This window comes from Anarhichas minor, unplaced genomic scaffold (genome assembly GCF_050575085.1).
Source record: "Anarhichas minor isolate MPS153535 unplaced genomic scaffold, ASM5057508v1 ptg000041l, whole genome shotgun sequence".
NCBI classification, from domain to species: Eukaryota; Metazoa; Chordata; class Actinopteri; order Perciformes; family Anarhichadidae; genus Anarhichas; species Anarhichas minor.
The window spans coordinates 2654214-2676496 of NW_027466487.1; the positions used below are offsets into that span (position 1 = coordinate 2654214).

The 22283-nt window shown below is 40.5% G+C and overlaps 4 protein-coding genes across 4 annotated transcripts in view; all 4 read right to left on the reverse strand.

Annotated features, from left to right (window-relative positions):
- The window catches only part of kif13a (kinesin family member 13A), a 35792-nt gene extending 34180 nt beyond the window's left edge, over window positions 1-1612 (reverse strand). The window contains exons 1-2 of the mRNA XM_076108948.1: window positions 1558-1612; window positions 1232-1322 (exon numbers count right to left, since the gene is read on the reverse strand). Of these exons, the coding sequence (XP_075965063.1) occupies window positions 1232-1322; window positions 1558-1612 (146 nt within the window). The remainder of the gene's footprint in view (window positions 1-1231; window positions 1323-1557) is intronic.
- An 897-nt stretch (window positions 1613-2509) lies between these two features.
- LOC142969398 (E3 ubiquitin-protein ligase NHLRC1-like) lies at window positions 2510-4038 on the reverse strand. The gene has a single exon (XM_076109272.1). The coding sequence runs from the start codon at window positions 3939-3941 to the stop codon at window positions 2697-2699; it is 1245 nt and encodes a 414-aa protein (XP_075965387.1). The 5' UTR covers window positions 3942-4038; the 3' UTR covers window positions 2510-2696.
- A 770-nt stretch (window positions 4039-4808) lies between these two features.
- On the reverse strand, window positions 4809-13004 carry ptdss1a (phosphatidylserine synthase 1a). The gene is made up of 13 exons (XM_076109270.1): window positions 12560-13004; window positions 12096-12187; window positions 11785-11829; window positions 11567-11691; window positions 11302-11460; window positions 10952-11103; window positions 10229-10370; window positions 8339-8451; window positions 8102-8167; window positions 7852-7951; window positions 7619-7687; window positions 6686-6752; window positions 4809-6542 (listed from the first exon to the last, which is right to left on the reverse strand). Exons 1-13 carry the CDS (start codon window positions 12739-12741, stop codon window positions 6433-6435), a joined length of 1422 nt encoding a protein of 473 aa, XP_075965385.1. The 5' UTR covers window positions 12742-13004; the 3' UTR covers window positions 4809-6432.
- A 1002-nt stretch (window positions 13005-14006) lies between these two features.
- On the reverse strand, window positions 14007-16194 carry LOC142969702 (uncharacterized). Its single transcript, XM_076109709.1, has 6 exons — window positions 16033-16194; window positions 15811-15909; window positions 15491-15547; window positions 14806-14913; window positions 14588-14704; window positions 14007-14498 (listed from the first exon to the last, which is right to left on the reverse strand). The coding sequence occupies exons 1-6, from the start codon at window positions 16192-16194 to the stop codon at window positions 14469-14471; spliced, it is 573 nt and encodes a 190-aa protein (XP_075965824.1). The 3' UTR covers window positions 14007-14468.
- Window positions 16195-22283: the final 6089 nt, after the last annotated feature.

The window sequence follows — 22283 nt, forward strand, 5'->3', positions numbered from 1 at the left end:
CTGCGGGAGCAAGCTCATTACCATTTCATGCTGACTGTTGGGTACATAACAGCAGAGAAAGTGTGACACTTTAACTCGACTGGATGTAGGGCGTGAGAAAAGCCTTGAATGTAGCATGTATTTGCCTTCTATGACTTCATTTGTAGCAGTCATGCTGTGGACTTTTACTGTAGCCGAAGGAGTTCACACGATTTCAGAGATAAATCAAAAGGAAAAAAAAAAAAATAGCCTTCGTCCTTTTAGATTTATTTGTGCCTGTGGGTATTCAGGTCAGCTGTTTAATCACATGTGACACCAAGAAGAAGAGCAATCAAACCAAGCGAAAAAAATTGTCGCAAACAACTTCAACTACAAAGGGTGAAATGCCCTCATTAGCCTTAGATGCTGTGCGATCTCCTCATTACAATCTGAAAGCATGTCGAGATGACAAGCAAGAAACTGCTGACCTTCACTTCAGGCGAAGTGTGAAGCGTTAAGGGATGCTTAGCTTTTCCTGTTGTCACAGCTTTTCTCAACTATTTCCCCATATAAACGCCTGATAAAAGAGTGCAGCATCCTGCCAGAAGACACAGCGTGGTCTAATACCACTTTGAACGCTACATAAGTTAAATTAGTTCTGACTCCGCTGATAGCCTGAGGCTCGACATTAATCTGTTCAAACAGCCATTCAACCACCTCCCCTGGTCTTGAGACTCAACATCAGATATGAAATATACAGAATGAGGGTAATATTATTATGCTGAGGTGATTAGTATTTTTAAGTGCATGTGAATTACATAACAAAATATCATGTTGCAAGCAGGTGGGCGACAGACACCATGTCCTCAGCAGCAGCAGGAGTGCAGCATTTGTCTGCTGCATTCATTTACTGGCATTTATGGAAAAATAAAAAGGTTTGAATTCAAGATAAAAGTTTACAAATCGAATCCTCACCGGTCTGCATCAGGATCATGTATGTGCTGATGTATTTTCAGACATTTGAGCTACATAGGGACACACTGGATTATATGACAACCTAGAATGTTATTGTTACTGTATTTACAACCAGGATGGGAGAAGGTTTTTGCAAAGAAAGTGCTTTTTTTTTTTTTTTTACTCTATAGCACTCAAACTAAGCACAGCAATGCAATGCATAAACAAGCTGCCCGCACTGTACTGCTGGCTATATACTGTATTATATCTATATTCATTCGCAATTGGAAACATTTGGCAGTATTTCAGCTTTGTTTACCTGTTGTCTCCTTTTGCATTCGAGGGTGGTGGGTGCAGCACTGTTTGGTTGTCCTCCATATCCAAGACACATTTTGTTTTCAGTTCGATTTCTGTGGAGAGACGTTTGTTGGAGTGAAGTACAGCAGAATGCGGGGGTGTGGAGACTAACAACCCTCGCCACTTTGACCGTCTCCAAACTAGACTCAAGTCCGACTTCAAGCTCATAAGTCGAGCTGAAAGCCGCAATGGCGAAGAAATCCAAACTTTATGATAATGTGGCATGAATCCGAGGAGACAGACATGCGAGGTTGCAAAAAAAAAAGAAATCGTCGTTTTGACACTTACCCCTTCGGTTCATGGGCCGAACTCTCACTGCAACTTTTACCTTTGAATCCGACATTTTCGTCCACTTTTCACTCCCACCCTGTCTATGCGCCGAGCTATCGATGTAGTCGGTGAATCCCCGACAACACCGGATTTCTGCCAGAAAAAAGGCAGCAGACTCTAGTTAAACAAGCCCAAAAGAGTCCGGAGCTCGAGGACAAGAGATGGGGATATGTTCATTTTTTTCCCTTTATATCCATCCGGGTTCGCTTTTTGTGCAAATCCAGCACTCTGCTCCAGCCCCAGACAGCATCCCCACCGCCATCTTCCACTGGCAGCACGACTGCTATCCTCTGGCAGACTGGAGACGGCTGTGCCAAAGAGGGGGAAAGGATTTACGCACCGCGCAGCTTATCGGGGAGGAACCAGAGGACGAGAAATGTGAGGCTGTCTGAGAAGTTAATTTATGCGCACCCACGATAAGCATCATTTCAAGACGATTTAGAGGTAGGAATGAAGAGCAGAGGGATTAGTATAAAAGGAATTTTAAACAGTCATAATAAACATGTATATTTCGCCCTCTCTTTGACACACACACACACACACACGCACACACTACTTTCATTATTTTATCATTTTATCATAGATACCACACACACACACCTCACCACTAATATCATTCTGACCCCCCCCCAAAAAAAATAAAAAAATAATTAAATATCTTTGAGGGTATTAAAACATGCATGTGTAATTGAGTGTAGATGCGGCTAACAGTAGTTTCCTATCTTTTGAATTGTGACCCCATTAAAATGAAGAAATGTCCATTTGTTTGACCCCTCATCATTTTTTTAACACAGAAAAAAAGGTGAAATTATTCAGTATTTCACAAGAAAACAGCAAACATTACAAAAATATAGTTTATGTCACTTTTAATCCTTTAATTATTGCATAATTGTCAAAAGAAATTGCCTATACGGTGATTTTATATGCAAAACAAAGCATACAATAGCTAATAGCACTCATTTGATTATAATCACATTCATCATTTTCAATGTAAAACTTTACTTAATATTTACTGAAATAGCATAGCCAGGTCACCTCTTCGTTTCATAATATGAAAGCTACATTTCACAGGATACGGCCTGTTCATCACATGTGAGCTATATCATGGGCCCAGCATCAGATTTAGCGGAATAAATCTTCACCGCATGGTCTCCACTGTCCAGAACGACGAGGGTGTTGTTCAGTGACACAAGTCCAACTGGGTGGATGAGGTGGTCTCCAACAAGTGGGGTCAGGGCTGGGCCATTCTGGAGATTCCCCAAACTCCAGATCATCCCCTGATTGGAGTCAATCACAATCACATCTCCATCTCTGTCAAAGGCCACGCCCGTCATGTTGAGCCTCACTGAGTTCAGCAGGGTCAGGCTGAAACTGTCAGTCTGATAAAGGAGGTGGAAGTCTTCAGTAAACACTCTCAGCCTTGTGTGTTGGTTCCTCCCTGGTGAACATGTGTCATCGAGTAAATGCTCCATCACTGCAGTGTTCCCAGTCACCCGACAGCAGGCCACCGCTTTTGGATGCTGCAGGTCCGCAATGGCTGTTTGATGCTCTAGAGCGAGACCGCGAGTATAGTCCACTTTTACCTGGGACAGCGTGCCGACCTGGATGTCTGAGACCAGGATGTGCCCAAAGCTGTTTGTGTCCACACCCCAGGGCATCTGGAGGGAATCTTTGACCGTCAAAACATGGTTACCCCTGGAGGTGAAAACCTTTACAGCTTTGTCCCCTGCATCAGTAACCACCACGTGACCACAGGGAGTCACCGCCACATCCACTGGGAAACAGATCTCCCCACTGCCTTGTCCTCTTCTCCCAAAACTGTGCAGCTTCCTGCCCTGTGGACTGAACACCGCCACCCTCTTCTCTCCATCATGCACCACCACTATCGTCCCTGACGATCCCAAAACGGCTATGCCAGTGGGATTGATAAGAGTCCCCCACCCTCCAAAGGCTGTGCAGAGGTGCAGAGCTGTGGATGTCAGACTTGTGGCCAAGCCAAGGCCTGCGTTTGCCCTGTGAGGAGGAGTAGAAGACGGGGGAGTCTGGGACAACAGCAGCTCCTGCAGGTCACTAAGAGCCTGGCAGTGGGAGGTGCTGTCAACACTGCACAGCTGTCGACAGAACGGGCACTCCAGCTTCCTCAGGAGAGGGTGGGACAGAGCCCTGACGCATTCCAGACAGAGTACATGGCCACAGGAAAGGTTCTGTGGTTTGTGCTCCTTCTGCTGAGTGCTGAACTTCTCGAAGCAGACTTTACACTCCAGCAAGTTGATCTGGATCTCTCTCACGATCCCCTCAGGGCTCAGGTTGCCACGACTCGGGGCACCAGGACTCTTGGCCATGACTGAAATATCCGATGTTCTGTAACCCTGGTGAGACAGACCAGTCAGCTGATGCAGGCTGCAGGAGGTTCAGGAAAACAAAAATAGAAAGACTGATCTAAATGAGATGGAGAGAACGATGACGGGGGGGGGGGATATGGAGGCAGAGCATGGAACATTTTGTCAACACACTCATGTCCTGTGCTTTAGGCCCAAAGGGTCACGTGACATTTTGCACACCACTGAGGCTCTCTGCTGCACTCTATTGGAAATGAGCAAATACACATGTTGGAAACGTTGTGTTTACAGCCCCCCCCCCCCCTGAGAAAGTAGCAGGAAATATACTTAATTCCTTCTTTTATATGTATATTAAGTGTTATAATATGAAGGTATTTGGCTCGATTTAAAGCCAGGATCAGCCGTTACATGGCGTGAGTGTCCCTGAATATGTCAGGCTTTTTCTTTCAGATGTTCTATACCTCTTACATTCATGTTTTCGACTGTACAACATTCTTTGCTGCTCTTTTCAAAGGGAACATCAGCCCTAGCTTCAGAAACATGTTGTTATAGGTCAGCACGAGGCAGCTATTTCAGTCTGTGAGTTTCATGGTTTGCAGACGGAGTGAAATCTGATCCGAGACAGGCAGTTCTATAGTCAGCCAATCCAGCGCTCCTCTGCTGCTGCAGGGCGCTCTTCAGGGGTTGAGCAAGGTCATTCATGACTTCCTATTGTTAAGTATTCAAACGGCCTCCTACTCCTGTGGATGCAATAATTCATTCATAGAGTAATAAAGGCATAATTGTTTGAAAGTAGGGTGTAACTGTAGTGCTGCTGCTCCTTTTCAAAAACCAAAAAAAGACAAATACCTCCAATAATAACTCAAAGAGTAAATGTAAAAGATTTTATTATGTTTTATTATTTCACAGTGAAAAAGAACAGCCATTTTTTTTTTTTTAAATCAGAATAGTTTTTTGGCAAATGACATCTAAATCCAGAGACAATGTAGCATTGATTGTGTCTGCTGTCGCAGGGGAGCCTGGTCCATTCCACAGAGGTCGACGTCTGGATGTCGAGGACTGTGAGGGATATATCTGTCCCGAGAAGATGCCGACAGAGCAAATGCAAATAAAACGCTCAAGAAAGCACTTAAAGCAGAAGAATCAAAACACAAAAAGCACACATTTAGTCGTAATACAAACTGAGAATAAAAAAAAAAGAACATGCAAACAGGCACAAGGGGCGAATTAAAATGTTTCGATGACAGTGAAAGACCAACAATACTAGCGCCCTGGTGTGTGGTGTCATACGAAGATCTCTTGACTACTCTTTTCTTACTAAAACACTTGATTTGACACAGCCATGCAAATGCAATATATGCCATAACAATAAGGTCGACAGTTAAACAAAAACACACCTGCACTCAGACAGGTAGAACCTGACAACACATGCAGGAATTTGAATAATTGCCCTCCGTTATCAGTACAGTAAAAAAAAAAAAAGATAGCAGCCACAGATGGACAGGGAGAGTAAAATCACTCAAAGTCACAATGATTCACAAAATACTCAAGCGTTACAAAATGTACAGTATTTGCAAGAAAACATTCTGAAAAGTGCTTAAACTGTGTGCTTTGCTTTGTTCCAGGCCAAACACAATCCTCGGTCGATGATCCTACCGAGCTAAAGCCGTGTTGCATTGAACTCCTGCCCACATTCAAGTTATAAACACGAAAACACTGTGAACACCTATGATGTAAATAGACAATAGACGCAGAGGCTAATAAAAAGACCGTAGCCTTTCTGTGCTATAAACAAATGTGATAAAGTCTACAGAATGGCTTTTAACATTAAAATGTGTTGAACCAACGTACGAGTTAAGACTGGTGTAAACCAGTCAAATGTACATTGTCCATCGATGATATACTGTATCGTAGAATAATTGGAAATTATAGTTCATCAGCTATAATGATCATGCAGTCATATCTATAAATCGGCAGTTTTTATTGCCACCTCTTTCTCACGAACACACAACCACGCTCTCTCTCTCTCTCTCTCTCTCTCTCTCTCTCTCTCTCTCTCTCTCTCTCTCTCTCTCTCTCTCTCTCTCTCTCTCTCTCTCTCTCTCTCTCTCTCTCTCTCTCTCTCTCTCTCTCTCTCTCTCTCTCTCTCTCTCTCTCTCTCTCTCTCTCTCTCTCTCTCTCTCTCTCTCTCTCTCTCTCTCTTCACACACACTGTGATCAGTGGTTTAGGAGTTTTTTTATGACTACAGTGCTTCTCTCTGGTCCAAGCCTCTGTGCACTCCTAACAACACTGCACGGGCCTGTTCATCCACTTAGCCTCTCCTGTTTCCACTCCCTCTACTGTCGATGGGAGCGTTCTAGACTTTAATTACACCAGGAAGTGGTTGTATCTTTACCCCCTTTTTTTTTTTTTTTCAACCTGTGATCCTTCACACCTGGCTCCCTGGAGTGAGTTCAGGAGTCGCACACCAGCCTCTGGCTCCAACTCCGACTCCTACTGGCTGTCCAGGCCATTGATGGATTTGGTCTTTCCAGAGCCCATCCCTCTGCGTCGGGTTGTAGGGCTGTCGTCGTCCACATCCGTGTCTTCTGAAACACCAAACTCTGCGGAACGAGTTCATAAAATAAATGAGTAAAACACCATTCCAAACACTAGAGGTCAGCCCTTTACAAGATTAAAGATGAAGATTAATGTCTTTTTATGAGCCTTTTTATGTAGTTGGTGAATCATAGTAAAGTCACTGTACCTTTAAATACTTCTGACACATGGTCAGCAGATTCAGGGTAATTACTGTCTTCACATTCTGAGAGGCTCTGTGACAGGAGAAGAGATTCAGACACATGACACACATACCATTGACTGGACAGGGAACATATAGCAGCTAACTGACCATGAACAGCTTCCATGGTACACGGAGGGATAACCTTTAAAGGGGGAAAAGGTCTGAAAGTCTATATTTACACAGGGTCCTCAAGAGCACGCCAGCTGATTCTTTAGATATGGAAAACGCGACATTGCTGGCTTCGCCTTTCTGTTGAAGAAATGGCTTCTCGCCATTCGGACATAGGTGTCAAGAATTGGTGCAGCTCACTTGTGACATATTTAAGTAATGCAACAGGTACCGAGTAGTGATATCAAGGAGTGTTCTTCTCACAGGCAGCATTACAGCTGGGGTGCTGGACTTTTCCATTAAAATCAACACCTGTTACATTCAAGCTCTGGCCAAACGAGTTCACATGACGCTGATGTAGCCGATCATCGACAGGTAAAGCTCTCTGTATTCCGCTGTATATCGGAGTCATGGGGTCGATGTCGGAAGTGCTTTCTTTAAGTCTTCCCGGGCAATTTTTTTACTTTAATCCCGAAGGCCGAGTTTTGTTTTCATGAGGAGCATCAGCTCCAGAAACATAGCTTCCCCAATACTCCTAGCTGCTGCTTCGTCTGCATGGTCTCTCCCATTAAAATGTAAACCATATTTACATAAACATATCCAAAAGGGTGGGGGATCATATTTTAACACTTGTGCAGGTGCATAAACCCCAATTGCCTTAGGGTTTACAGGTTACTTAAACAACATGCATCTCTGACAAGATTCAAGATTTAAACTGAGACCAATATTAGTTACCTTTTTGTTATGAACTATATGACAAACTTTACAAAAAAAACACTGTAGACATACCGTTTCTCTTGGGCCATAATTTTCAGCACACCACACCATTCCAAACAGGCAGAGGAATGTAATGAAGGCCTAAAAACAGATCACACATAACAGAGGCTGCTTAATGATTCATGGAAAACACATACTCAATAACTTACAGCACAGAAGGTTTTGCTGTTCAACTGGTTCTTTTGTTATGTTGAAAGACATATGTGTGAAAATTGATGGTGTGTTTGCTGTGATCCTGATCTTACCAAACACAGCAGCCAGAGGATCACATAGAGGATCTGCGTTTTTGAGAACAAGTCCTGTCCAAACTTAATACATGCCAAGGCCTCCAGAAAGGCTATTGCCCTGTGAACGAGGAGAGAAAAACACCAACAAATGAATTCTCTGATCTTAAGTAAACTTTCAATTTAACTGGAAAAAAAAAACCCTGATGTGGCTTTTACCTGAGAGAAATAAAATTAGTTTCGTAAGGGCTACAATTTAGGCTTCACTTACCCAAACACCCAGCACTGGGTCCCAACCCTCTTGCACTGTGTGTCTGTGAGGTACGCATAATACTGCCTGGAGCAAAAAACAAACAGTGCAAATATTAGAAAATTCTAACTGCAGTTCTACTCAGTTACTTTCCTAACCGTTAATCTTTGTCAAAACAAGGAACTGAAGAAAAAAAAACCATGTGACCATGTGCTGTTTCTAGGGCTCATTTCCTTAATAATAAAGTTGTCTTTTTACCTCACTGTGGGAGCTGTGATGATACCGACGAACAGGATCCGACACCAGCTAAGAGCATGGCTTGCAGGAAAGATGAAAATGTGCTTGAGGAAGAATGTGTTCAACTCTGTCAGCTGTGGACAAAGAGGGGAAACGGGTAGAAGAGAATAAAGATCTTCATGTGTAATATAGCACATCACTGAGAATAAATAAAGCATTCAGATCTGGTGTTCGGTAACACATGGCGAGTTGGTTTATGGTCAGGTGACCGTGTTAGACGGTCGGGAACATTGCACCGTTTGGCCCCAATAACCTACTGGTTGCTTTGGCTTTATGCTGCTGTATTGTTGTAAGATTAATGTACGCATGAACAGTTTCTATGTTCACCAAACATGGACGTAAATGCCCTTAAACACCCTCAAAGCTGCAAATCCAGTGTGCTAGCGTTCAGTGCAAACACAATAAAAGCTGTCACTATTCTACTACTTATGGACTTTCAAAGGCCTTTCTCCCAGCAGACATTTTGACTTGTCATAGTAGGAAGAGCACATAACATTAACAATGGCTCGGTTTTATTCAATTGTCCCTAAGCTACGAGTTTGAGATGACCACCATGCACAATACCAGGACCCTGAAACTGAAGCAGCTAAATGGAACTCTGCTATCGTTCATTTTATATTAGTTATACCTGTACTTTTACAGGCTTTATGACACTTGGCACCAAAAATATTAACAACAGATTTTCCATGAAACTGTTAAATGGTGCCTGTAGATTAAAGCGCTGTATTGTATACACAATCAAATGTTTTAACATCCTATATTCTAACTTCTAGATTATTTCTCACACTATGAGCTCATTGGTGTTGCTCTTGTTATCCTAAAACTGGAGAATAAAGGTACGTTTTTGTTTTTAGGGACCATAAACCTCTCCAACAGCAGATATTTTGATGTCATCGCAGGACAAGCACAGGCATATCAGAGACATGCCTGCTTAATTTACATGTGCCAATACGTCGTGCTATTGAGACAGTGTGCACGAAAGCAGAGCCCTTCAACTGGCCCACATACAAGGAATGCAGTCATTATTAATGTTTTAATTACACTTGTGTTTAACTCGTCAAAATGTCTGCTGTGAGTAAGAACTATTGGCAATGAGACTCAATGTGTGCCTTGTTACAGGAACATGGAAGTTAAAGTCGACCAGTTCAGCCAGGACGGTAACAAACAAGGATTCTCCTACAATGCCAGTCACACTTGGGTTAACAAATGGTCAACAATGCGAGCAGTTCATTTAGGAGGACACTCTGCCCTCGTCCCTCTCATACGCACACTCGTACTGGATAATGAGAGGGAGGCCTGCTGCCGTGTTATTCACTCATTTGGCCTGGAGCCTTTGTGGTGGAAGCCAGTGAAGAGCAGCTAAACTGTCACCACGCTGAGTAGAGCAGAGACGACCCCCATCTCTTCAACTAATTCTCAAAGACTGGTAATTACTAGTTCAAGCCTCGAGAGAGTCGGGAACTGCCTGAGCGAGGGAGACGGGAGGACAATGTTGTTTCATCACCACACAAAAAAAAAAAAAAGATCGGAGAAAGCTTTCATCACCATGGTTGCCATTGGGTAGGAATTTGGCAGCCACAGTTGACTCTCAAGTGGAACGCAACGGAGCTTACTCAAGTTCTCCATCCACTGCTTATTCATCACCGTAAATTGCTCCCAAGTAATCTAGCGCATCTTTCGCCCGTACGGGATTAGCTGCTCATGCATTATATGGATCCATGTGAGACGGGTTTTAGATTTCAACAGCAGAGGAGGCAATTAGATTAGCCTGGACTAAGCACGCAAAGCACACCGGATGATCCCCGACTAGTCAGCACTTAGTCACCGTGAGAGGGTTTCTCAGTGACCCACCTGCCAGATGATCATGAACAGATAGACGCCCATCACTCGCTGCAGGGAAGACTTTGGGTCAAGCCAGCGTACGTAGGTCCAGCTCGCAGGGGTGAACTGTAACGCGGCTCGCTTGATCTTCCCCGTGGTGGTGTGGATGTCCCTGAGGGAGAAGCACGGGAGAAGGATTACCAAGACTTGCAGATAGATTCAGAATAAGTATCGTGTTAGCAGCACAATAGACAAAGCGGGATGAAAGTAATGCCATCACATTAATCATTCATGTCCACTCTGCCTTGATGAGCTTGTAAGATCATATTTCAAAACAACCGTTTATGCATCTTAAGAGGGTTTCTCATTGCTTGATGTATTAGGTAGCCCTTACTCATCTGAGTTAACATGTTTTATTTATTCTAACACTTTTTTATGTTCATTGGGCTCACATAAAAAAATAATCTTACATATTGAAGCATAAAGGCAAAAAAATAAAGGACTATACAAAGATTATTTAGCTTGTGATTTCATCCTATTTATATTTCAGTTTAAATCAAAATGATAATGTATTACTGCCTATACATTCGATTTATTATTACTCAGCTAAGGCTGATAAAATGCATACACCGGGCTTTCCATACCGGCCCCACTTCCCTTATCACAAGTTAAAACTAACATAACAAATCTAACAGACTAAAGGATGAACACAAACTGTCACTTGTAGGTAATTTCCAGATTGTAGGGTCATACTTAATACTGGCCCAGTGGTAGGTCCTCATCTCCAAAAAGCGACAGACAGTCATGCCAAGCCAGATGCCTCCTCCATTACACAGCAGGATGTCCAGAATCACCTGGTCCCACCAGCACTCAGCAAAGTTAGGCAGCAGATGCATGAAGAACAGCTGAACAGGAGATTGGGAGGCGATGAGAGTCTTACAAACTTAACTTTTCAGTCTAGAATTATATTTAATATGGGTTATGTTAAGTTATTAAAACCCATCAATTCCACTGAATAAAACCGGGACAGAGGGAGCCAAAGAGAAAGTGATGTTACGGGATATTTAGTGTACGATAGCCTCATCTGGTCTGTGCTTCCTTACCTCAGTGAGCTCCCAGGTAATACTGATGGTCCAACAGAGGCCATAGCTTCGAATAAGCAGGGCCTTCATACCCCAGCCCCAGAAATGGCTAAATGCAAAGATGTCAAAATGGCTCAGGATTCTCTCCCAGGTGATGACATGGCAATTCACAGCATAGTCCTGCAGAGAGCAGCACAGATAGCCTCATTAGAATGATTGATCATCTCCTGCTGGGCAACGCCACTGGTGCATGCGAATCAATATGAAAATGATTTGTATCACTCACCATTATGTCTGCCTCTCTCTTGGCATAACGCAGGTTCGGGTCCAACCAATACATTAGTTGCTTCACTTGCCTCCAGTTGAGGAAGATGACTAACACCAGGAACAGGAAGTAGAGGACACTCAGACCTTAACGGCAGAGAGAGACATGGCATTAGGGAGGGAAATCTGAGGCCCAAACTAAAACTGTTCTCACCCTCCGAGAGTTTTATCAATACTCACCAAAAACGATTCGCCATATTGCAGGATGCGGTCGAGTGAATGGTCCTAAAGTGAGGCACATGAAGATACTATTTCAAATATATAATCTACAGCACGCGATGGAATGGACACAGGTTTCTCATTATGCAGAAACACGTTTTTCTTTGTGTTGTTGTTTCACATACATCGCCTATAAGCCAAGACATTTTGCATATGAGCGGTCTTCTATGTATGCACAGTTAATAATAATGCTTGCGGCTAACTGTAATAATGGCTATGCAGATACACTTGGCCATACTACAATAATAACATCAGGGTGATGTTTTGCTCACCGTTAGGAAATGCCAAAACACTGATGACAAGAAAGAAGGAGATGACCAGGATGAGCCCCACCCAGAGATTATTGTTGGGATTTCCATCATCTCTGCAGGCAGGAAACAGAAACACAAATTGTCCAAACGAACAGTAAATATCACCAGTGACACTATGGTACATGTTAAACAGCCAACATTAGTCTCTGCTTTATGTCTCTGGTGATGTGACTGTGCCTCACACATCTTCCAAGTTTAAAAAATGAGACATTAGCGTTTGCATTTGATTCGATTTTTGTTTTTTTTAAAGCAGATAATCACTGTGAAGTGTGTTTCAGTGATGCAATCCGCTTTGGAGTAACCCAAAGCTAGCTAACCTCCCTGTGTTACCTAGCACCGTCACAGCATCGCTGCTGCCGTTAGCCGAGCGCGAGCTAACTAAGCTAACCCAGCGAGCTAACCGACGCTAGCCGTGAACGACTTACCTCGCGAACGCGAAATACATCAAACTCAGCACCGTGCATGTCAGCAGCGTTATCGTGTGCGGCCTGTAGAAGAACTCTATGGTGATATCCTCAACCTGCTGCTCGTTTATCATTCGGAAATGCATTCTGTAGTTCACATCATCCTTGCTCAAGGTGTGGGACTTGCTGTACACATACGCCATACCAGGAGGCAGCGCAGCAGGCAGCAGCGGGGCAGTACCTCACAGTAACATGAGAAAGCGACCCACCACAAACTGTTACTACGGACAGAGAGGAAACGGTTAAAGTAAATACACAGGATTACGTAGCAAACCGGCAAAGTACAAATATGATTAAACAGCAAAGGCAGAATGAGCAACAGAGGAGTTAAAAGAGGGGAAGACGGTTTTAGAGAAAGTATTCACTTTTGATTGTGATTGGTGTGCATTTTTGTAGGGAGTGCCCCAAATAGCGGAAGAGTTCACATGCCGTCCTTCCTCATGTACTGATTGTTTTTAGCGTGACCTCCATTGCAAGGACTTTGAAGCATGACAAAGTACAGATGTTGACTTCTAAATCCACCAAACCACATAATCACTCATCTTGATCTGTGATCTCGTGATTTGGTATTTCAAAAAAAGTTGTAACCCTACATGTTTTATTAACTAGAACAGAGTTACTACAGTACAGTTATTTGAATGTCAAATGAATGTGTTTCCGTGAATACATACTGTACCGCAAGGTGACTTTACTTTACACCTTTGTGTGTGTGTGTGTGTATATCGCCCCCACGTGGCCGCTCCTGGCTCCACATGTCACTGAAACCAAAACACATCCTCCGCTCCCAGCAGGGGGTTACAATCGTTTTTTCATTACCAGCAGCAAGAACCGAAATGGGCACTCATTTGTCCAAAGATTTACCGTTAAAGTTAATTGTGATGGTTTAGGAAACAAGTGCAAAGGGATTTGAAAAGTGATTTTACACATAATCTCCCCATCGGTCATCTATTCATAATCCACAACAAGAATGATGAGAAATAAGGTTGCAAAAAGCATGTGTTGTACTAGAGTACTAATTAGGTTATTGGATGGTACTCTAGTAACATTTTTAAAATTATCGGCAAAGATAAAGTTAAGGTTTTCATGGCAATTATTCATTTTTTGGTTGTAAAACACAGATTAAGAATTCTCTTTTTCTCTCTGGGTTTATGCACTATGTTCTCCACTTGATTATTGTACGCTCTCTTATGAATACGTGGAACGTTTTATTTGCAGTTTCTAACAAATGCATCACAACAAAATGTGTTATATTACTTTTCTGACAACAAATGTAGATATACTACTTTGGGGATAATTTGCATAATTTGCTAATCTTAAAACCAGTAATTATTTTTTTAGCTGTATATCTGGTTTTGTCCAAAGTAGGAAAATGTTTAGTAGGTCCACAAGAAGACAAAGAAGACGAAAACAAACTACATATTTATTTTTATTTGTCCAAAACAAAGTTACAATGTAATTCACAGGGAACCGAAAAAACACTAAAACAAGAAGTTTTAGAATATTTCCTGAACTTCCAGAGGTTGAGACAATACAATGTTTTCCAATTTAGAAATAAACGGTCATTTTAAACTGGAATTTGTTGTCATTGTTGGCGATTCTGTTGTACAAGTATTAAAGAATGCAATTCAAACAGCTAGATTTACACAAACAAAATAAAGGGTAATCTATATCCAAGAGGCGGCTCTTTCACATGCATGCACATTTTTAGCTACTTCTGAAAGGAGAACAATAGCTAATGTCACATTCTTTGTATGTTGAACATTGACGGGTATATGACACTGATTGGCTGCTATGCACTTTTGATACAATGAGGATTTAAAAGTACCATCAATAAGTGGTTGCTTGTTGGCTTGTTGAGCTTCATCCAGCCTCAGTCTCCATGTTTCAGCAGTATGATGGGCTGCAGATAAAGAATTACTACTATTAGTTATGAATGATCTTATTCCTCTTACAGTTTATGCAGTTGCTATGTGTGTAAAAATGACATACCAAAGTGTTGAAATGTTGTCTGCATACAGCTTTGCTCAACCAGTAGATCAAGGAAAGGGCGATTAACTGTTCAACAACCAGCAGAGTCATAATCAGTCCCTTGATTCCGTCATGGATCTTTAAAAGTTGAGACAGAGGTGGAATAAATACACTTTGCTTTGTGTTTCAGAGAGCAACAGAGGTTACTTAAGAGAGGATAAATGCTGTTTTCCTTATACCTTGTCTGAGCTCTCTTCTGGCACAACATGAAACTTGATCAAGCAGAGACTAACTGCTGCAATTGACCAGAAGAAGCTGACGATGTTCAGAGAGAATGACAGCTTTGTCTGGAAGGTGAAAGAGGCATGAACATTGCAGGCGTTACTGAAAATCATTAGGTTAAAAAAACAAAAACAGGATCAGACAAGCTGTGATGATGTTGTGTCTTTTGGATTTCATAAGAACAAAATTCTTAAAATTCAAATATGTTAGTAACAATTAGTCACTTGTATGTGCAAGTTTACAAAGACTAGAGTCTAATTTAATGGCAAAAATAATTGAAACTTCACTACTCACTTAAAGTCCTTTTTTACCGTGCCCCAATGTTTTAGTTATCCTGCCCTTCACTTTTACAAACACGAGGAATCAATGTTTTTAAGGCACTCCAACGCTTTATTTCGTTTTTAGGATATAAGAGTTTTGGTTTGGATTAATGTGTCTAAATCACAATCTAAATTTGGACAAAAATTTGGTCACAAACACAGCATCAAAAAACAACTATTGGATACATTACAAATATTATACTACTGTATCCAGAATAATACTATCCATTCAGCACATGCCATTATTTTTTTTAAATCACCTCTTATTCACATATTGTAGAGGATTCTTCACTTGTCAACAAAAACTTCATTTTTAACTTACCACGTGCATGTTTGGAGCCTGGCCAGCTGCATAGGAGAGGATGCCACAGACCACAAACTAAGATATTGATAAAACGTGGAAATTAGTATCAAAAGAATACAAGATAAGATCAATGTTTTAGACCCCATGCAGGGAAATTGAAATGTCACAGAAGCAAAGGGAAGTAGAAGAACAGACGCATATCTATACAGTTCCCTGTTAAGTAAAAAACAATGCGGATGTCTATAAAATTGGTTTCTAATTGTATTTTCACTAGTTATCTGGAGTGGTAACTTAACTCTGGGAGTTGATTCAATTTGTAATTTTGCAGTAGTATTTACCAGAACACTGGGTAGAGTGTAGAACCTGGTGAAGTCTTCTGTCTGAGCAAAGATCAGACTGAGCACGATAATGAACACACCAGCGATGGCTTGGGCTGCCTAATAAAAAAAGAGAAAAATACTGCATTACAACGCTGCAAGTCGAAGACAAACATACAAGTATAAAGCTATGAAATACTCTAAGATGATGACTCTTCTTGTGTAAGAAACAATTCAACTCACTCCAAGAGGTTTAGGTTTCCCTCTGATAGCAAAGACCTTGTAGGAATCTTTGTACACGCACTGAAATGTCTCCGGCATCAGTTGACCCTCTCCAGCGACCCTCAGACTCCCAATTGGAATGGTGATGATCATTGATTCATCGCATGCAAACGTCTTCTTCATTCTCCTGTGAGCACGATTGAGGCAAAGAATGTTGAAGCAGTTTTTATCACTGTGACGATCTGCTGTTGAAATTTTCAGTAACGTACCTTTTTTTCCTTCTCGTATCTTGATTCAGACCTGAAATTCCCTGCTTTGTCAAAATGAGCTTGAGAAGGAAATGACCTGGCACACCAATTGCCTTTGTGTCTTTGCCCCCCCCCCCCCCCCCCCCACACACACACACACACTTCTCTTTCTCTCACGCACACACAAAGACACATATACCCACAAAATGCTTTTGTGCAGAATGTTTTGGCAAACATTTAAATATTGATATTTGAACTTATTTATTTTCATAAATATGAAGAAAAGTGTATTTGTCAAGTCAGAAATGCTGTACCGTGACATAGAACTTATAGCACTGAGGGTTTAAGATGATGATATTGTAGAAACCACTGGCAGAGTGAGGAAGTTAAGATATGAGGTGACCTCATCTTTCAATGTATTTGCAGGGAAGTGAAAATCTTGCCTCAAGAGTGAGGCACTTGTTTGAGGCGAATACAGAGTGCGAAATATATACTTCTCAAGTCAAACGAGGTAAGCTATTCATTGAATTGCACTGAAAAAAAGCTTTGTTGTATATATTTGCAATATGACATATGAATTTGCGAGCAACTAAAATTCTACTTGTAAGTAGATAGAAAGTTTTTTGTGAATGTTATTTGCGTCTTTGTGTTTAGATTTTATTGACACTACTCCTTTAATTGTTTTGGTGTTTATTTAGTTCCATGATTATTTTCAAAGCTGTACTTTGTGGTGATATACTGAAATATATCTCTCATATCTCATCGGCCTTAAAGGAAGAAAATAATTGAAATATAAAGTAATCCAACAACCCATCAACAAGTGTCTCAAAAATGTGAATCATCACCTCATTTTGTCAGCATATCTTAATTTTCGAAAAATGTATTACAGGACTGTTGTATGGCATTGCATTGGTGTTTCTACCTTTCTGGTCACTCAGGACAGGAATCACAGTACAAATTAAAGAACAAATACGATGCACTAAAAACCATCATCCCTCCAGGTCAGAGAAACAGCATGGCCTGTGCCGATGTCGACATGGACATCCATGGAGCTGATCAGGCGCCATGGAGAGCCAGGCAGAGAGAGCCGCCTATGATGCGACATTACATGGCTTTAGAGCTCATGCCAGACTACAAAGGGCCGCTGCATGACTTGCTGCAGAAACAACCTGCTGTGTTGGGGGTGAGTGGCAAAACTGCTCAGGATGTCATGCCAATATACAAACCCTCATATAAGGTCCTATTGTTGAAGTATTATTAACATTGTGTCACAGGGGTGTTGGTGTTGTACACTAACTGTGCTCTATTATTGAGAGAATCATGGTACTTCATAGATTGCACTGAGTTGGGGTTTGAGATCCCCTTGTTTTAGTCTCAAAATGTATATGATCCCTGTAGATATGTGTAATATGTTTGTTTGAATGGAGAAGACATTACATACACACAAACACACATTGCTAATGGAGCTGACTTGCTTATCAGGGGCAGGCGGGGATTGAACTACCAACCCTGAGACATGGACAACATGGTACCTGAGCTGCTGTCAGTCTGCATGAATAAAATAACAATATACTAGAATATAACACTGCAAACTGCTTTCTCTAAAAGTGTCTAATCCAAATGGAATATATGGAATAGGATAAGCTTCATGTGATAATATGATTGTAACCAATCAGTCTTTCCAGTAGAAGCTTTTTATTTAGCGTGAGTAAGTTGCAACCATATTGTGTGTAGCCATAGAATAAAAGGAAGTAAGATGGAGGATTTTAACTACCGTGTATTATAAAATTTTACTTTGCAAAGTCCATGCATTAGTGTTCACACTGTTTTACTCATTCCTTCCTATGTGATTTCACATCTTAACATATTTACAACACAGTTTATGCAAGACATCACAAAAACATTAGAGGTGCAGTAAAGGAGGATGTCAAAAATGACTTGTACTCATTGTGCCGCTTTGGACAGCAGCAACAGGAAATACTTGGTTGAGGGTTTTGTGGTATTCTACCTCTTAAGCGCAAACGCTCACAAAATCCTGTCTTTGTAACACTGTGAATATGTGCACAATATTATCAAAGGTAAAATCCCTGTTGTGTTATATGTAGTGCTGGGCAACGATTAAAATATTTAATCGCGATTAATCGTATGGATTTTTTGCGATTAATCGCATTGTTATGGCAAAGTTCAATAATGAATTCAAAAGTAGTGTATTGCGCACTTTTATTTAAAAAGTACTGCTATATGAACAAAAGGGCAATAACATTTATTTCACGAGATGCAGGTAGCATGTTTTATACTTAATGTGAATATAATTCATACTTTGTTGGCATCTTATTCTGAAAACCGGATGTTCGTCTGAAGAAACCGGATGTTGTCTCACGTTAATCTTTCCGCTAACTTTCAAAGTCCTTCGCTCGCTCCCGATCTGTGCTGTTTAAATGAATTTCAGCATATAGGTGCACTAAAATGACTGACTATAGGATGTTTGCTGGCTTTTATCCCACTGTTCTTGTCATCCTCTTGTTGTTATGTATATGTATTGTCTCTTGTCTTTCAATTAAAAAAAAAATAAAAATTATAATAAATTAAAAAAATGCGTTAACAAAATAATTGTCGGCGTTAATTAATGAATGCGTTAACGCGAAATTAACGCGTTAACTTATGCTTATCTATTATCATGATTTGGATGAAAATTCATCACATTTGGGCAACAAGATTCAGTTTTTTTTTCTGTATAAATGTTACAAAAATGTTGGCAATTATGATGCATGTGACATACGAACATATAAGATGTCATGAATTCAATGTCTCTGTGCCTCGGTCAGTCTCTGCAGATGGTGAGCGGTGTCCTCAGTGTTGGAGTGGGAATACTTTTTGCAGTAACCCAGGAGATGCAACAATCCCTTTTCACACTGTTCAGACTGTCCCACCTGACCGGAGCACTTGTAAGTCTCTGCTCAAATTGCTTATGTTAAAAAAAACAAATAGTAAAACTATGAGGTCCTCTCCAATTTGTTAAAACAAATGATCAAATGTTAACTTGTCTTCAATATAGTGACTTTGCATTTTTTTTCCTCTGCAGTTCTTCATTGCTGGAGTTGTTTCCAACCTGTTGTTCAAATATCCAGAGTTGCTACCTGTAAGTACAACTCAATCCAAACAATTTACAACAATTAGGTCATTAATAAAAAATAAAAGATAACGTATGGCTAATGTTCCAGGTGTCCCTCATGGTCAACTGCGGCTGTATTATTGTAGCTGTAGTTGCGGCTTGTCTGATAAGTGTTGACCTGGCTCACTGGAGTCCCGAAAATGATCAACATTTGAGGGTAAGACCATGTGACGAGTATGACACAATTACACACTTCAAACTGCTTACTTAACAATAGATATTACATATATTTGCTCATATAAAACGAATGCATACTTGATCATGTTTGTGTTTCTGACAGGTAGAGGTGCTGGAACTTTGTGTGTTGGGACTCGAGGTCTTTCTCTCTGCAATCCTTTGCTTCTGGTTCACTAAAGAGAAACGCACCAAATCACCATGATCAACCTAACGAAGAAGACATTTGAGAATTGAATACTTCAAATTAACTGTCTGTATATAAATTACCAGGGGGCTATATATTAGTGTGTAAAAGAAGTTAGGCGACTGTCTTAGCAGATGTTTAGTTTTTTTTTCGGGTGGCTTTCTGCTCTGTCTCAATTGCCTATATTGGAGCTGAAACCCCTGCTGAACCCCTGCCCGTGGTCTGCGTCTGATGTTTGACTCGGACTAAGAACACAAGACTTGTGGTAAATGAATGTCAGCTTCTCTCATGTGAAGGAAAAACCACTCTTCAACCTCTGCGTCTCTTAGTACCGGTAGTAGTGGGCCTCATCGTGTTGCTTTGTCGATCTATATGCGAGGGTGTCTGTGGTTTGACACTTCTCTGTTAACAGTGGAAATATCTGCAATGTGTTTTCAGATAAACTCACACTTCCAGTTTCTTTCACACAAAGAACGCTTTGCAGAACTATGAAGGATCTGTGCGTTATAGGCATTAGCCACTGGTGGAAATGCTTAATTTCAAGTAAAAAAGGCAAAGAAATGATTACAACATGTTTTAAACATTTTAATCACCTGTACAAAGTTGTCATAACAGAAGACTGGCAACAAAAGAAAGATATTGTCTGGATAGATCTGCCTGCTATTTTTTGTTTGTATGTAAAATACATTTAAAAAAAAAAAAACCTCATCTACAGTATAAACACAGAGTCATATCTAGCTCATTAAAACAAATGTACAGACCACTGACGTACCATCATGGCAGTGTAAAGTATGTGTCAATTTCCAATTTACAGTATCATAATGAAATGTCAAACAATAGTTGCGGTTCATCCATTAAAGTCTTAGTGCTGCGAAGCTGGACTCCTCTTATTTTCATCTCCTTGTCCTGATATACAAACTACTGTTGTTGCATCATTCAGCTTCAGGACTTCACAGCTATGAAGACAGAAGGAACACACGAGAAAGGGGATTTAGAAAAACGTCTTTTTGCACTCAAGTTATTTTTTTTTGGTCAACATGCAATATTAAGAATGTCAGTCAACAAAAGGGCCTGTTGAAACTCCTTTAAACACATTTTAGTAAATCTAAATCTGTAAAACTGTCAGTAATAACAAAAGTGTTGCTTTTGAGCAAAATGTAACTCGTACGGTTTTTTGGAGATAAAATGAGTTGTGGAAAATTGAACATGTAACTCAGCCAATTTCAGTTTTTTAAGCCATTTTCAACATTATTATCAAACTTATTTTCAGATAATATTTTCTTTAGATGCTTTACTCTGGCAGCACAATCAAAGTAAAGGGGAACACAATATATTTTCGTGAAGTGCTAAAGCAATGTTATTGTCAAAAATTGTATTCATCTTTCATACTAATTTAAAATGTGTAAAATTGTATTACTTTCTGCTAAATGTTTTAACTAGATTACAGTGCTTTACAAAGGAAAATACACTAAGAATGAATCTACCACTGACTAGAGCTTGAAAAACAAACAAAGAATGTTTCATAAAAAAAGTAAGACTAAAATGTGCAACAGCGGAGAATTCATGGAAGCATATTTGAAAGTATTAAAAATTTAAAAAAACATTTAACCTTTATCAAAACATGTAAAGCAGCAAACAGACGTTTGTTTCTTTACTCTATTTGATGACAACATTTTAACGGACACATTATGTATCTAAGAGTGTTTTTTGTTTCCTACTAAAAAATTAAAAGTTGAGCACATACATTTAAAGCAATATCTAAACAGGGGGAGCCTTTTTTTTAAAGTATAGATTGTGAGTGTTTTACTGCCATTTAGGTGCTACAACAAAGAGCAACACTGAAGTTCTTACTTATTCCACAAAAATTAAATTAGCCTAAATGACATTACAGCGAGGCGGTTCTCATTTGGCTCAGTCCATTTCCTAAAACCTCCAGGTCACCTGTTTTTATGCTGCCATTTGCATTGAAATATTTGATGCATATAATCTGGTATTGTATTGTGGTTTTACAATAAATAAATAAATCCTGTAAAAGCTGATTTGAAAAATAAGAGACAAATAAAAATAACAAGTTAAACAGTTTGTTAAAAACATAAAACGCAGGCATCAACAAAAACAAAACAAAAAATCATGAATGCATTCCAAAGCCCCAAAACAAAGGTTGCTTGCGTGCGTGTGTTCAAACATACACGAAACTCTTGAAAACACAAATTTCACCCTCATGTCAAACGGATGCACGGAGGAAAATAAGAGGGAAACATGAACGGGAGCCAGAAGTTTAGAAAACAAACGACCCATAAGGAGGAGAGCCCCCTAACCCAGCAGAACACACTGCCATGCAGCACACAACAGAGGCACCAAACGCACATTTTCACACAGATTAGTAGTCAGTCGGGTTCTTCACAGTTGTTAATGAGTCTGTGAAGTGAACAACACATATCCGCTCTGGTGACAATGGTTACTTACTGAGCTAAAATCCCTCAGCTCTGAC